The following is a 14,726-nucleotide window of genomic DNA, read 5'->3' as shown; positions in this document are numbered from 1 at the left end:
TTTAAACATATTTATACTACAAGAAGATGTGCTATAGAGCTGACCCAGCCTTGCCATATTAGCAAAGTAGGAAATGTCATCTGCAATTGAATGTGGAGTGGAGAGAAAGTTATATTAGTTTAAATATTATCATCCAGAAACTATGTCCTCTGTTAGGTCTTGAAACATTTCATTTTAGGTTTAAAAAATATAGAATCTATGTTAGTAAGATTCAAACTTAGATTTTATAGCATATTTAGCTGAAGCATTTAATTTTAAAACAAGTCCAACCATTCACTGAAAATGAGATGAATATTTATTAATTATGAATAAGTTCCTTTAAATATAATATAGTCAGTGGATTCTTGAGACATCACATGGAAGTCTTTTTCCAGACTGTCACTGCAAAAATATACTTTCAGGAATTTGTGAATAATTGAAAGGAACAGGAATTAAAACATACCTCCCTAATAACTTAGTGCCAGCTAAATTATTATAATCAAAAGTCAGTATTTTCCTTGAAATAGAGAAAAATCCCTATTATTTCTTATAATTCATCCTTTTTTCCTCAAATCTAGAACAAAAAGGACATGCCATCGCTGTGTTCTTAGTAGTCTTCTCTGATCACCAACGTACTGTGAGGTGCTGACAATTGTAAGTGTGAATTGATGCTTAAAATGAAGGAGGTTGCTACCCTCTTGTTAAATCTCACCTGGCTCACCTCAGCAGCGGCAGATTAACACATGTTCACCAGATTTTTCAAGTGATGAAATGTCAGGAAACCCAAAGTTATGGTTCCCCCTACAACCATCACTTGGGCACTTAGCACAGAATTATTAAGGAAGAAAAGTTAGAAACTGACAATAAAAACCTACGATTACCCTAGTTTGTGTCTATACAGACAGAGCAAAATTCGATAATGAGGAACTAGCTGTGTGACTCCAACAAAATCCCCCCTAACTAAGCCAATCATAAGAAAAAAGTCTTTTTGTTTAAACTATCTGGATAGTTAGCTTGATATTCTACTTTGTATGTGGAGATAATAAAGGAAAAAATAACTACTAGAATGCTTTGAATTTCAGAAAATAATAATGTTCTAGATGAAATTTGTGTGTTTTGTGTATCTTAGATAGTTGACCAAAGTAGACCACTTGACCAAGGAAATTGACTTCAATTTATATTTACTCTCACAAACATATTTATAACTAAATGCCCAGGGAAGCCTAAATTTATTTTACCTTTCACATCAAGAGAAGTGCCATTTCAATAGCTGATATAGATGCAGCTATGGTGATTTCAGGTTAAATGGAAAGAAGCCCTTCAATATTCTCTTTACTTAAGTAGATGAAAGTTAAGAGGAAGATGATAAGGAGTGGTGGAGTCTGGGGAGAACAGGAAATGACATATTCCTCTCAAGGGTATTAAAATTAAACTACCACTACACACATATGTAAACAACTAGCCAACCAAATGTATACATCAACAAGACAAATATAAGTCAAAGGGTATGGTCACTAGGAGCTGCAACACAGGTGAGCAGTGGGCTGAGTTGAGTCCCCCAATCTTTCCTTCTGCAGTTGGAGAGAATACTAGCCGATGGGCAGGGAAGGTGAGTGCTGGCAGCTAACAGTCAAGGTGTGTAATGATAACATCTACAGAACAAAATCACTTCTTTTTAACAGGAAAACTGTCATAGCACATAGCACCCACCAGTGGACTAATTTCATTTTCTCTCAGACTTGGGCCGAAGGGGGCCCTAGCTTCTTCTGTATTTACAAAGGGTACAGGGCTAAAAAAAACATTCTCACACTACGAAGACTCACACCATTTATTTTGAATATTAAAAAGAAAAGTATATCTTTTTTAAAAAAAATCACAAGTTAGCTACATGGGTCATAGCAATTATTTGAATACATATATTTTTTTGCTAGTCCTAGCAGAAAGAGAAATCCCCTGACATTCAGCATTATAAGGCTAGTCAAAATATCACCTCAACACATTTTGTGATAGGTACCCTTGACTTCTAGAAGCAGCTGTCATCAGTATGTTTATGTTACCTTATGTTTCAACTTAATTTGCGGGAATTTAACTTTATTTCTTTCCTTAAACCTTAGATTTGGACCTCTCATTAAAAATCCCTAGAGGCATCATCAAAAATTCAATAATAAACATCTGGCCTTGGTCCTGAAGAAACAAACTAACTTTCTGAGACTTACTCTGTTTTTCTGCCAAACATCTCACGGCTAAAGATCCGATTCAGTAATGTTACAGAGTGTCAAGTTCTATGTTTTGGAAATTGCTATATTTAAGGCATTAGAGTTCACAATTCATAGCTACTTCTTCAATGTCAGTGTTAGTGACGCTGTAGTTAACTGTGATGACAGCAATTCCTGTGCATGTAACTGTGTGTGTGTGGGTGTTTTCCTCCACTAGATGGTGAGCTCCCTGAGGGCAAGGGTTACGCTGTATCCACCTGTTTTCCTTATCACAATGCCTCTTAGCATATAGTAAGCTAAAAGAAATTGCTGAACAAATGAATTCCCTCCACTGAAGTGATAATTATGTAATGATGTTGGTTTGAATAAATGATGAATCAAAAATCCAAAAATAAAAAAACAGAGAACAGTCTAATGACCATAATAATTTAGGCTGACTTACAAAAATGGTGACTTCATATGATTCACTTTTGCTTCACTCTGTGCTGCCTCCTTCCAAGAATCTTACAGTATCTATAATGTTTTATGAATACAACCCTTTAAGATGGATGAGGGAATGTTCCTTAGTTTTACCCATTCTCCAAAGATGATAACACTACAATTACTATTCCTAAGGCACAGAGAAATGAAATAACCAACCCTTGAGTGAATTAACATATTCTTTCACTGAACAACTATTTGTGCGCCCACTATAAGGCAGGCACTATTGCTAGGAATTGAGGATACAGAAGTTGTGAAGACAAAACTCTGTCTCATGATGGGTCTGACAGTGTGACCGGGTGTCCAGAGAAGAAGGCAGGTAGTCCATTACAGTGGCGATAGTGATCACGTGAGGGGGTGGGTGTGCTATGGAAATGCATTAAAGGGGCAGCTGATTCAGACAAGGGGAAGAGCGAGCGGGGGAAGCCCACCAGGAAACTTCTAGGCCAAGCCTTGAAGGATGACGCAGTCAGACCAGGGGAAACGGCAGCGATGGGGAGAGGCTGAGTGAGTGTCACAAGTTGGAGGTACCCAGCGTAGTGTGGATGTGGCTGGAACACAGTGGCCCTGGTGAGGTAGAGCTGGGAAGCAAGGCCCGACTTGTAACCAGAGGTCAGAGCAGAGCTAATCAGTGGTGAGTCTAAGAAAATAGTGGAAAAGTTACTGAAAAATATATTTGAAATACCTTGTTTATATTTTTATTAAGTAATATTTGTTGTTTTGAAATTTGATCACATTGCTTAGACTCATCAATGTTTAGAAGTCATTTAATCCTATCCAACCTCCTTGTTGTTGAGACAACAACCGTGAAGCCCAGAGAAGTTCAGCGACTCGCCTACGGTCACTAACCTCATTCTCTAGCACAAGGTGGAACAGAGCCCAGATCTCCTAACTCTCCCATGCAGTATTCCTTTCTGACATTGCCTATTTGCTTGTTTCTTGATTTCTTTTAACCTAGACTGGATTCTTTCAAGTCCCAAACCTGTCCACTAACTCAATTAATTTTTGGACACAGTCAATAATTTATAATAATTATTTCCCAGAAATAGCATTTTACAAGTGCTCAGTAAGTTCCCCAGTTTGTATATGCAATATTTCCAAAGTTCTCTATTAAGTTTTCATGTCTGCTAGTGCTGTAACAAAGGCAATAAGTTAAGGTTCAAACCTCTACAAATTTGACTTCAAAAGGCTTATTTTAAGCATAGAGTTATGATGGCAAACATTAAACATGCTGACTGTTGCAGTTGAGTGATCAATGCCACCGATAATAACCAAACATGTTTTATGGCATAACTGATAACATGCTCACACAATGAAGACAACTAAGATACTTTGAACTATTCAACATGCCCACAACTAAATGCCAGCATTTGTTTTTATAGTTTTTGTAATCTCACCTGCTAAGACCCTTATCTTCAAAAAACCACTGAGTTCCTGAATAAATATTGTACCACAGATTTAAATCTTCTGGGGGATTTGATTCAAGTGGTTGCTGGATTTTACGTCTTAGAAGCTCATATCTAAAGCAAAAGACAAGCAGAAACATCAGGATTATCTTAACTAATGTTATTACCAAAATTCAGGTTGTTTCACAGTATGAGTATGTCATGTACACATGCAAACATAAAGAAAACATCTTAATTTATAGTTATGATTTTTTTCCCAAATAATTATATTTTTCTGGCTCTGGTTTCCTGTAGTGAATTATTTAAAAATAATCAGCTACATTCACATTTTACTATTATCAGTGAGAATAACACTTTTGATTTCTTCTGTCAAATTTGTCAAAACTTTATTGATAGTTTCAAACAAAGTAGAAATATTAAATACTTACAGAGTTAATGATTTCCTAAGACTTCAGCCATCAATACTTTCTAAGCAATGAAAATATTTTCAACTCTGTAGTCTTGGGGAAGTGTCAAGTTTAGGTTATGAAGCCATTTCAGAATTGCAACTCCTTTCTTTTATCTTCTCTATATCCCTGACTATATTCTTTACAAATTTCCAGATAAATAACATGCCAAAGAATTATTGTGTTAGCTTTGGAATTTTGAGGTGTATTTGTGCAAATGTATTTAGAACATGCATCAAGTTTGCACAACATCCAATAAAAATACATTTTGAAAATGAAGATAAAGATTATATCAAGAATCATTAGAGAATAGTGATTGTTGTTGCAAGGGTTTTTAGTTCTTTACAAAATTATATTTCTGCTTGATGGAGTTTTATGGTTCCATATAAATCAAGATGCACAACCTGAAATTGTATGATAGCCATGAGTGGAGACTACCCAAAAGGAAATTAGTTCTATTTTCATGAGTAGAAGCCTCCTTCCATCCTTACTGGAGAGGTAAGACCTAAGCAAAACCCAAAAGCACGGTCACTTTATCTTACCTCAAATTGGGTCCATTTGGCCTGGATGGTGGCTGCCAAGAAATCCCAACATACGATTCGCTTACTGGAATCACTGACAATGGGCTAACATCCTGAGGTAGGGTGGGGTGGGTGGTAACATTGGTAGGTAAACTCTCTGTGCATCCCCCTAGATACCTGTTACCCCCTGAGCAAGCCACAATGGTGACAGAATAATTTGTGAAAGGAATCAGATTAGTGATTTCTTGATTTAACACTGAGGAAGAAACATTGGTTATCATGATGTGAGGGTCTGGCATGCGGATCTCATAGCTAAGCAGGTCTCCATTCTGGATGAGGGGAGGTTTCCAAGTAACCTGAAATAAAAGATAAACTTAGCATCAGTGTGACAACACAGGAACAGAGCCACTGACGTTCACAAGGCCTAGAATTTTGCTCTGTCTAGTTTTCAGTTAAGACACTCTCTTAATGCCTACTTTCAACTTAGCCTTTCGCTTGCGACAGTAATGAAGGGTTTGGGATCAATTAACGGGACACCAGGAACTAAAAGTAATGCTGTTTCCTGGGGTTGGCTTTTAGTCTGGATATTTTCTAGGACCATCAGACTAATACACACCTTAGTGATTCATCCGCCGTGCATGCTCTGAAGGACACAGAGCATACACACGGAGGAAATTCACACATCTGCGTGCATCAATGGAGCAGCAGAGGATTTGATAGTTTCCATATTTACAATTCAATTAAATGAAACATCAGAACGTCTTACTTTGCATTGTTAGTGTGTGCTCTAAATATGTCACCACTTTTTTCCTTTTGAATGGTGGAGGCCAGTGGGGAAATCATTATTTGCATTTTCTGAGGACTCAACTGAGTTCCGGAACACCACTTGTGCATAATAGACAAAGTAAGGCCATAAGAACAGCTCCTGTTCTCAAGGATAGCAGATGTATAGAAAGCTTTTAAAAAGGCAAGCAAGGATGATCCTGTTTAACTCATGGAGTTGAGCATCGGAAAAAAGAAACAATAACATTTTTGTAATGGAATCCCACAAAGTTTAATATTCTTATTGCTGGCTAATTTTTACTTTCAAGGGCAGTAACACACTCGTGCTTTTGGAGGAAAAGGACCCTATAAAAATGTTCATGACCATTAGAAAATCACCTATTTATATGCTATCCTGGTTCATCTCTTTTTTTGTTGCTTTGCAATGTTCCTTACATTTTAGAGTACATATTTTATCTCCTAAATAGATTGCAAATTTTTTTGATATCAGGGCCTAAATTATATACCCATTGAATGCCATACACACATAGGTGGAGTTCAGTAAGTAATTGTAGTCACAGCTAATTAGATTATGGTTTTCCCATAGTATACATTTATTTTGAAATGTTAAAGACAGATTTCTACAAAGTGATATATTGATACTTTTACATTTGTGATTATACAAAATCAGAGTCAGAAAGGAGTAATAGAAAAACTAGAATAGAAAGAACTGACTAATATTTTCTCTCTTACATCAAAGAGAAAAAAATTTCTTCCAGAAGAACTGTTTTCTGAGATTTTCATAGGACATTCCCAAGAATCAGTGGTGACAAAATGGGCTCCTACCACAGGTCAGTCAGGCAGTTCCTTGATTATTACTGTCCTAATTTATAATTAACAATGACCCAATATCTACTTAAATTTTACTGCATGGCTTGAAATCATTACTAATTTTGAAAACCTCTTAGTTCCACACTGATCTGGCATGAAGAGAAGTTTTAAATGTGTTCCATATGGGCATAGTTGATTTGTCTGGATGTAGAAAAGTATTTTCTTTTCAGACCTAGGATTCTATTTGTTTTGGAGATGCAATCCTCTCTGTTGACTTAAAAAATGAGTCAAGATCAAATTCAGGGGGCTTCTTGGTACTTGTAATGTAAATGAAAGATGGAAGGGTTATCACACCTAAATTCGACCTGACTGATATGTGGAATACCACTTCTTTGCTTCTCAAACCAGAATATTCTGAGAGTTCAAGTCAAGGTTTGGCAGCACCTGAAATAATTAAAACTTCGGGGATAGTCTGTGTCGGCAGTTGAGCTAACGGTAAATTGATTTGGAATTTGGTATTGAGGCTGAGAAAAATCATTTGTAAGATAAAACTTGAATAAGATATCTACCCGCAGAGACTAAGAGATCTGATGTAACAACTCTAGAGTTAGTCATCTGAAGATCTAAAAAAGAATCCCTATTTTCTGTAAACTATAAATGTTTACATAGAGAAATAAACTGTTTTTCTCATTTAAAAAGTTACAGACTTCAGAAAAGATATCTTTTTGATAGTACTAAATTGGAAGACATGAATCTATTTCTACAGAAAATGTTAGGACTTTTAAAACAAGGTGAAGCCCATTGACTATAGTCAGTGGGCTAACAGAAATGTATCTACATTGATTACCCTTCTGAAAATATCCTGGAGCCATTATTTAAAAAGCTGTTATTAAAATGTGTCCAAGATTTCTAAAAAGCCAGTTAGCTACATGTTGTATTCTGTTATTTCATATGCTTAAGGCCACAGTTACTGTAGTGTGGCAAAAATAAATGAGATTAAAACTTTGATTCAGATTAATTTCCAATAGTCTACGTTGTATCTGTAGTTCACAGGAGGGATTATGAAATACTGCTTCATCCCAGAAAACTCAGATGAAAGAGTACGTTCCTCTCCTGAATAAGGGACATGTTCTCTAAAACAATAATTTTACATTGAAATCTTTTACGTAGGATAGTTTCTTGCTAGAAATAAAATGTTTACTTCAGAGATGCCTTGTCTACCATATATATTTTTTTAATTGAGTGGTTCTTAATTGCTTAGATTTCAGCTTTTCTGGTTAGCTACTATAAGTTTCAGAAAATAGAACAGGTAAGTAGCTGGTTAGTTGTTAAGGAATTACAGACTTCAACCAACTCTTTCACATTCCCAGAGTGGCTGGCCCTAAAGGATCAAGGCACCTCCAAACACCCCTACGTTAAGCAAAAATTTCTGAATTCAGGTTGATTGGTTTCAGGCCTGAGAAAAGTAATGCACACAAACACCGTAACTTCCTTTTCTAACTCCATCAAACTATATTTAAGAATTTCATGAATGAGTATTTATGAGGATTGATGTCATGGGTTGAGAATGGGCAGAGAATAAATGTCACCAATAATTGACCCAGGCTATTCAACCAACGCTGTGAGACTTCAGGCGAAATACTTCACATCTCTGCACCTCAGTTTCTTTTATGTCTAACATGAAGAGACCACTCTTGCCCTTGTGTCTACATATAAGATTATATAATCTAAGACTACTTAATCAATATGAGATGTGAATGTACCACAAGACCTGAGAGTATGGTGATATTGAATCCATATAGCAATTTCTCTTAATAACTTACCCTCTTGCAAAGCTTCTCATACAGACTAGGGTGTACAATAAATATTTGTTGAAGTGAAAGGTCTCATTCAAAATGTCCTTTCCTTTTAAAATTGTTATTAGTAATTTTTGGTTTCAGATATTAGGTTTGCACTTCATAATCAGAGAAAGAGGACAAAGATACATAAAGAAAATTTAATTATAGTCCTTCTTATCTACCTCTTCCCATCCCTCTTCATTGACACTCTCACAGTGAAAAAGTGAGAGCCTGGAATGTATTCTACCATACTTTCTGGAGTGCTTATACAACAAAACAAATACATTCATACATATGTAAGATTTCATTTTCATATTTTTTTCATTCTATACCCATTAAGCTGGCACATTTTTGCTTTTTATATTTTTGGACTTAACAATAGATCATGGACACATCTGTCTTCTTATTTTGATTATTGCATAATATTCCTTTCATGGCTGAAAACAAATTATTCAGCTATTACCCCACTGATAATTTTAAATATTCTTTACTGATAAAAATAACATTTGAAAATGCCTGCATGTATACCATTGTATTTATTTATTATTGGATAGATTAACAAGAATTGCTATGCCAAAAGGTCAGTGTATGTTTAATTTTAATCATTACTGATGGATTATTTTACAAAAAGGTTGAGGTAATTCTATCACAAACAGTGAGAGAAAGGGTCCAGGTTCTGCATCCCTACAAACTCTGGATATTACTGTGCTTTTTAGGTTTTGTCACTATGTTTTTGTTCTTTAATTAATTTGCATTCCCTTGACTTTTTGTGACATATATTTAAAAATATTATTGACTGTTTATCCTCTTGTTTGAATTATTTAACCATATTTTATACTTTATATTGAGTTCTCTTTTTTATCATAAGTTATTAGAAGATCTTTCTTTATTAAAAGGAAATAATTTTTTTCTTTACTATATGTTACAGATGTATTTTCCCAATCTATCTTTTGGAGTTTAATTTTTTTTTGAGGGACCTTACATCTTGCAAAAAAATTATTTTCTAGCTAAATATAATTATCTTTTAAGGCTGCTGAGTTTTTTTTTTCTTTAGAAAGAGTTCCCAAACTTTAAATTATATAACATTCTTAATTTTCTTCTAAGCTTTCTATTTTTTAACATTACAATTGAATTTACTGGAATTTTAGTTATGAATTAATGATAGATCTAATTTTTCTTACACATGGATTGTTTATCAGACGAGTATCATTTTTAAGGCAAACTATCCTTTCCCAATGAAATAAAATGTTATTTCTACAGTAAGTCAAGTTCCCATGTAACTGTATCTGTATCTAAACTCTCTAGTCTGTTCCAATGACAATTTGCCTATTTTTATGCCAATACTATACATACTGTTAGGATTCAGTAGCTTTAGAGTAAGTGTAACTACTAAGGAAGGTGTGTTAGCTCACTATTCTTTTCTTTCACAATTTTCTGGAATATTTTAATAATTTAAAATCCATTCATCCAGTCTGAAAACAAAACAAAAACATTGGCATTCTGATTTGAATGACGTTAGGTGTTTGTGTGAACTTTGGAAGGATTGACTTGTAATGGAAATTAGTCCTTCCATTGAGGAAGACAGCACATTCTCTCCATTTGTTGCAGTGTAAAGAAGCTGAGAACAGCGTCGGTTCTGGGAACCATACTGCGTGAGTGTCAATCCCAACTTTTACCCCTTATGTAATCTTAGGTAGGTCACTTAATCTGTCAATTGTTTTCCTGCCTGTGAAGTGGGGTAACAATAGCATCTATCCGAAAGGCTTGTAGTAAGGATTAAATGAGAGGGGTTCCTGGAATTCACTATGATCTCAATAATTATGATTTTATTTCCTTCCATAAAATTTAAAAAATTCTTATGGTTTTATTTAAGCAGACATCAAAGACCAGTCCATCTCCAAAATCAGGTGAGAATGATGATTCAGACTCAACTCCTTTTATTTGGCTTATTATCAAAACTGTAATGAGCAAAGTTAAGAGCACATAGTAAAGCTTATATACGGACACAGTCTGGATGACACCTTTGTTTCTTGTGGCACAGACGCCAAGGCTGGTGGTTTCAGCGGGCTGAGCTGAGTGGGGACCCTCCAGGTGGGGAGCTGAGAACTGCTGGCCCACCCACTTTGATTCTGCTTTGGCTGTGAGAAGGCAGGGATGTGGATGGGCCATCAGAGTTCACAGCCTTATATTACCACCATAAAAGAATTTGGGGAGGGGGGTGCTGTATTAGTTATACAACTTAGTCATTTCTACATTTTGCTTTTTGTTCGTGCTTGATTATACAAGATTTCAGTGTAGCAATCTTGCAAACTGACTTTATCCTCACCAGTTTTTCCTTGAATTTTTTTTTAGAAATGACTGCTGACCCAAGAATGGACTAACAGTTACCAAAGGGAAAGGGACTGGGGAGGACGGGTGGGAAAAAAGAAAGGGAGCATTACGATTAACATGTATAGTGTGGTGGGGGCACGGGGAGGGCTGTGCAACACAGAGAAGACAAGTAGTGATTTTACAGCATCATACTATGTTGATGGACAATGACTGTGAACAGGTATGTGGGGGGGACTTGGTGAAGTGGGGAGCCTAGTAAACATAATGTCCTTCATGTAATTGTAGATTAATGATACCAAAATAAAACTAATAAAAAAAAAAGAAAAAAGAAATGGCTGCTGAATCTTACAAGTCCTTTTTCTCCAGCTATTTATAAAATATATATGGGCTTCCTCCTTTAATTAGTTAACTTAAGAAGAATGTTGATAGAGTTCCTGATGTTGAACTATCCTTAAATATTTGGAATCAAACCATATTTGACCTAGTATATACCATTCGTTTAATATACTCCTTAATTCAATTTGCTAATATTTTATTTAGAAGTTTTGGGTCTATATTCATAGATGAAATCAGTCTACAGTGTTACTGATATATTTGTTCAGGTTTTGGTAGAGCATTTTTACCAATGTTACAAAATGAAATGAATTTTCATTAAGTGATTACACCCCAAATAAAAATGCATGGCTTTCACATTTCAGATAATACAACCTCTCTGGCATTTTATATTATTTATTTTCCTTATAATCAAATAAGATGTTAAGACTGTGATTATGATATGCAGCTGTACTCCCCAATTTTCCCTTCTTAATGCTCAGATCTCTGCCAAGTCACATCACATCCTTTTCCACTTACTGATACGTCAGTTCGGATTGTTTTCCAATTGGCCAAAGCAGCTTCTCTTGGTTTCTCTGTCCGATAGCGACTTCTTTCAGGTGGCATGGACAGTAACAATGCATGGTGCAAAGTGGGAGAACCAGGGAAATTCCTTCATTATTCCCCATCCTACCAGCTGGTGTTCCGTATTCCTCTTAGCCTGATTTGTTTTTTTCTCCCATCTCCTTGCCACTTCTAGGCATATTATGTATTTGTTTATGTAGATCTGTCTAAAATGTAAGCTCTGTGAGGGTAGGGATTTTTGTTTTGGTTTCTACTATATCCTTGGTGCTTAAAAGAGGTACTCATAAAGAGGTACTGATGCTCAGTCAATGTTAGCAGGATGGAAGTTATTGTTGTTATTGACAATTTCCTTCATCCTATGGAACGACTGTGGTAAAAACTGAATGCATTTCTAAACCAATGCATTAATGACTGTCTTTCTGTTTTTCCTCACAAATATTTTATCTATTTGCAATTTTAACTTTTAAATCTTATATTTTATAAGGAAAAACTATGTTTTGCTATCACATACCTCCGTTTACCAGATAAGTTACATCACTAGCTCATGCACTTCGGCAGTGTTAAGATCTTTTTGAACATAATGGGAGCTGGTAATATTGAAGCACCAGTATATTGTTTTAATATTAAATACATATCATCCAACAATAGATTCAGTTGAATATTCCTGTTTATGCTCATCGATAACTTTTGATTTTCTAGTTAAAATAAAATAAATGTGAATTTTTTATAAAAGTTGGCTAGTTATAAATAAAGTTTTCCAGTTATAAATAAAATAAGAGCGTGAATTTAAAAAAAAAGTACCCATATCTTTTAGCACCTTCTTAGAAACTTTTAGATTCCTGACCTGGAGAGTGTTTGGGAAATTCACCTCCTGGGCCGACCTAAACTTTACTCTAGCAAGCTGACAAGCCACGTCTATTATTTTATTCCTGGATGAGGTTAGAATATTAAAAGAGGGGGAAAAAATGCCTAGCAACTTGTATGGATAATTTTGATCATCACTTACGCCTGCCAAATCAAGTAGAATTATGCATTGAGCCATTATTCTTCTGAAATATCTGCTCTTCTTCAGATCTACCTCATTATAAAATTTTTGTCAGAAAGTATCCAGAAAAATATCCATTTTATAGCTTTGCTTCTGTGAAGGGACTGTGTTTATGTCACATCATATTGATTGGTAGTGCTACTGAAGACTTACAAAATTCCCTCAGAATTAAAATGAAAAGCCATTTCTGGAATGGTGAATAAATCTAGGTTTGTTAGGGGTTTTCCTTTTGTTTGTGTTTGCTTAAAATGAAGAGCAGTTCATATAATAAACATTTTACATCAGGTCCTTCAGATTAATTTCCTTTGAGTGTTTTATCAACAGAATTCTATACAGTTCTGATATTTTTATCAAAGTAGTGTATTGCTTTGGCCAGTCTCATATTGAAACTAATGAAGACTTTTAAAAATAGCTTTAGTTTGCAGGTTAAGTTAAATTTCTTCAACAATCTGCACTATTTAGGATCACCTCGTATTTGCTTTTGGTGGGTGGGGGTGGGAGAGAAAACACACAACGTAGATCCAAGTAATAATTTCAACAGATGAACTTTGCTGTTATGCAAATGTCCTTTGTTTTGTGCTCTAGTGAGCAAGCTACTGTACCAATGCTTTTGGCAGTAGTACAAGACTGAATCCATGGAAGCATGTGTGTATTTACACAAAAGAGGCTTCTAAGCTACAAAACTCCCTCCTGTTTGGTTACACTAATTTCCCCTGAATGAAGTTTGTATGCAAGCCAAAACAATGGTAGTTATCTTGTCCTCTGGAGTTCATTCCCGTTAGAATGAGGTGAATAATTGAACCCTTTCTAGACAGCCCAGTCATATGCTATTTTTTAATTCTTTCCCCATCATTTTGATTCTGTGATCATTAAAAAAAATCAGAATATTGGTAATTGGAACTTTTGTTAGTATGCGAATCCATCCCTCCATATTTTCCCATCTCTCCTCCTTTTCTGATCTATTTAAATCTGATGTGGTGGTTAAGCTAAGCATCCCATTGTGGCATTCAAAGTATTTCAGGTGTGTGAGGCAAATGGAAGCATCTCAACAATATAATTAAGGGGATACAGGGAGAAATGAAAAACTGACACTGAATTTGAGATAGTTTGGGCCAAAGGCCAAAACCCAGTTCCTATAGTGAATGCCCACACAAAGAATGTGTGCCTTTTGTCAGCAGATGTCTCTGTTCAACACAGAGTCAAGTCAATCCAGGGTAAATGCCTCCATCTGCAAAGGAGAGGAACCCTCAGATCCTTACCTTGGCTTCACGGGGTCCTAGCATATGCACCATGGGCGGCTGTACCCCCACAGGTCGTGAGGGTCTTGTGGTCACTTGTCCCCAAGCACTGCTGTTTGTACCTCCGTTAACAGTGCTCACCAGTACCCGATATTCATACTTTGTCCACGGGCTGAGAGCAGAAGTCTTGTCAATAAACCGCATGGAATGACTTCTTGGGAGAGCTGCCAGGGTAGTCACTTCTTTCTTCCCTTGGGCTCTTCTCTCAATTGTGAAGTTCTCCACCAAGCCATTGGGATGAGTGGGAGGTTGCCAAGATATAATCACAGATGTTGGGGTATCTGAGAACAACTCTGGACTTGGGATGCCTTCTGGTGCATCTGGGAGCGTCCACACAGTCTGGGACTCTGGTGAGAGGGAACACCCTTTCGAAGTACAGGCCTCTACCTGAAACGTATAGTCCGTATAGGGTTGTAAACGGTTCACAGTGCAGTTAGTGATGTTTCCAGAAGTTTTCAGGGAGAGATGGCCATGTTGGTAAATGTTGTAATGGGTAATGACCCCATTGCTCCTTAAAGGATGCTGCCAGGTGACCAGCATCATTCTTGACTTCACGTCCAGAAGAATCGGAGGGTCCACCGGTCCAGGTTCTATGAGGTAGAATAAATACAATAAGCAACATTTCTTAGAAACTTCCCACATCTCCTCAAAATGAAGCTAAGTGAGCGATAACTCT

The 14,726-nt window shown here is 36.1% G+C and overlaps 1 protein-coding gene across 1 annotated transcript in view; it reads right to left on the bottom strand.

The window, feature by feature from the left end:
• Window positions 1-14,726, bottom strand: part of USH2A (usherin) — a 721,517-nt gene that overhangs the window by 221,397 nt on the left and 485,394 nt on the right. The window contains exons 41-43 of the mRNA XM_073222145.1: window positions 14,012-14,640; window positions 5,070-5,404; window positions 4,073-4,195 (exon numbers count right to left, since the gene is read on the bottom strand). Coding sequence (XP_073078246.1) covers window positions 4,073-4,195; window positions 5,070-5,404; window positions 14,012-14,640 — 1,087 coding nt within the window. The remainder of the gene's footprint in view (window positions 1-4,072; window positions 4,196-5,069; window positions 5,405-14,011; window positions 14,641-14,726) is intronic.

The sequence above is a fragment of the Manis javanica genome, chromosome 14 (genome assembly GCF_040802235.1).
Source record: "Manis javanica isolate MJ-LG chromosome 14, MJ_LKY, whole genome shotgun sequence".
In the NCBI taxonomy this organism is placed as follows: Eukaryota; Metazoa; Chordata; class Mammalia; order Pholidota; family Manidae; genus Manis; species Manis javanica.
This window is presented reverse-complemented; position numbering and strand designations above follow the sequence as displayed.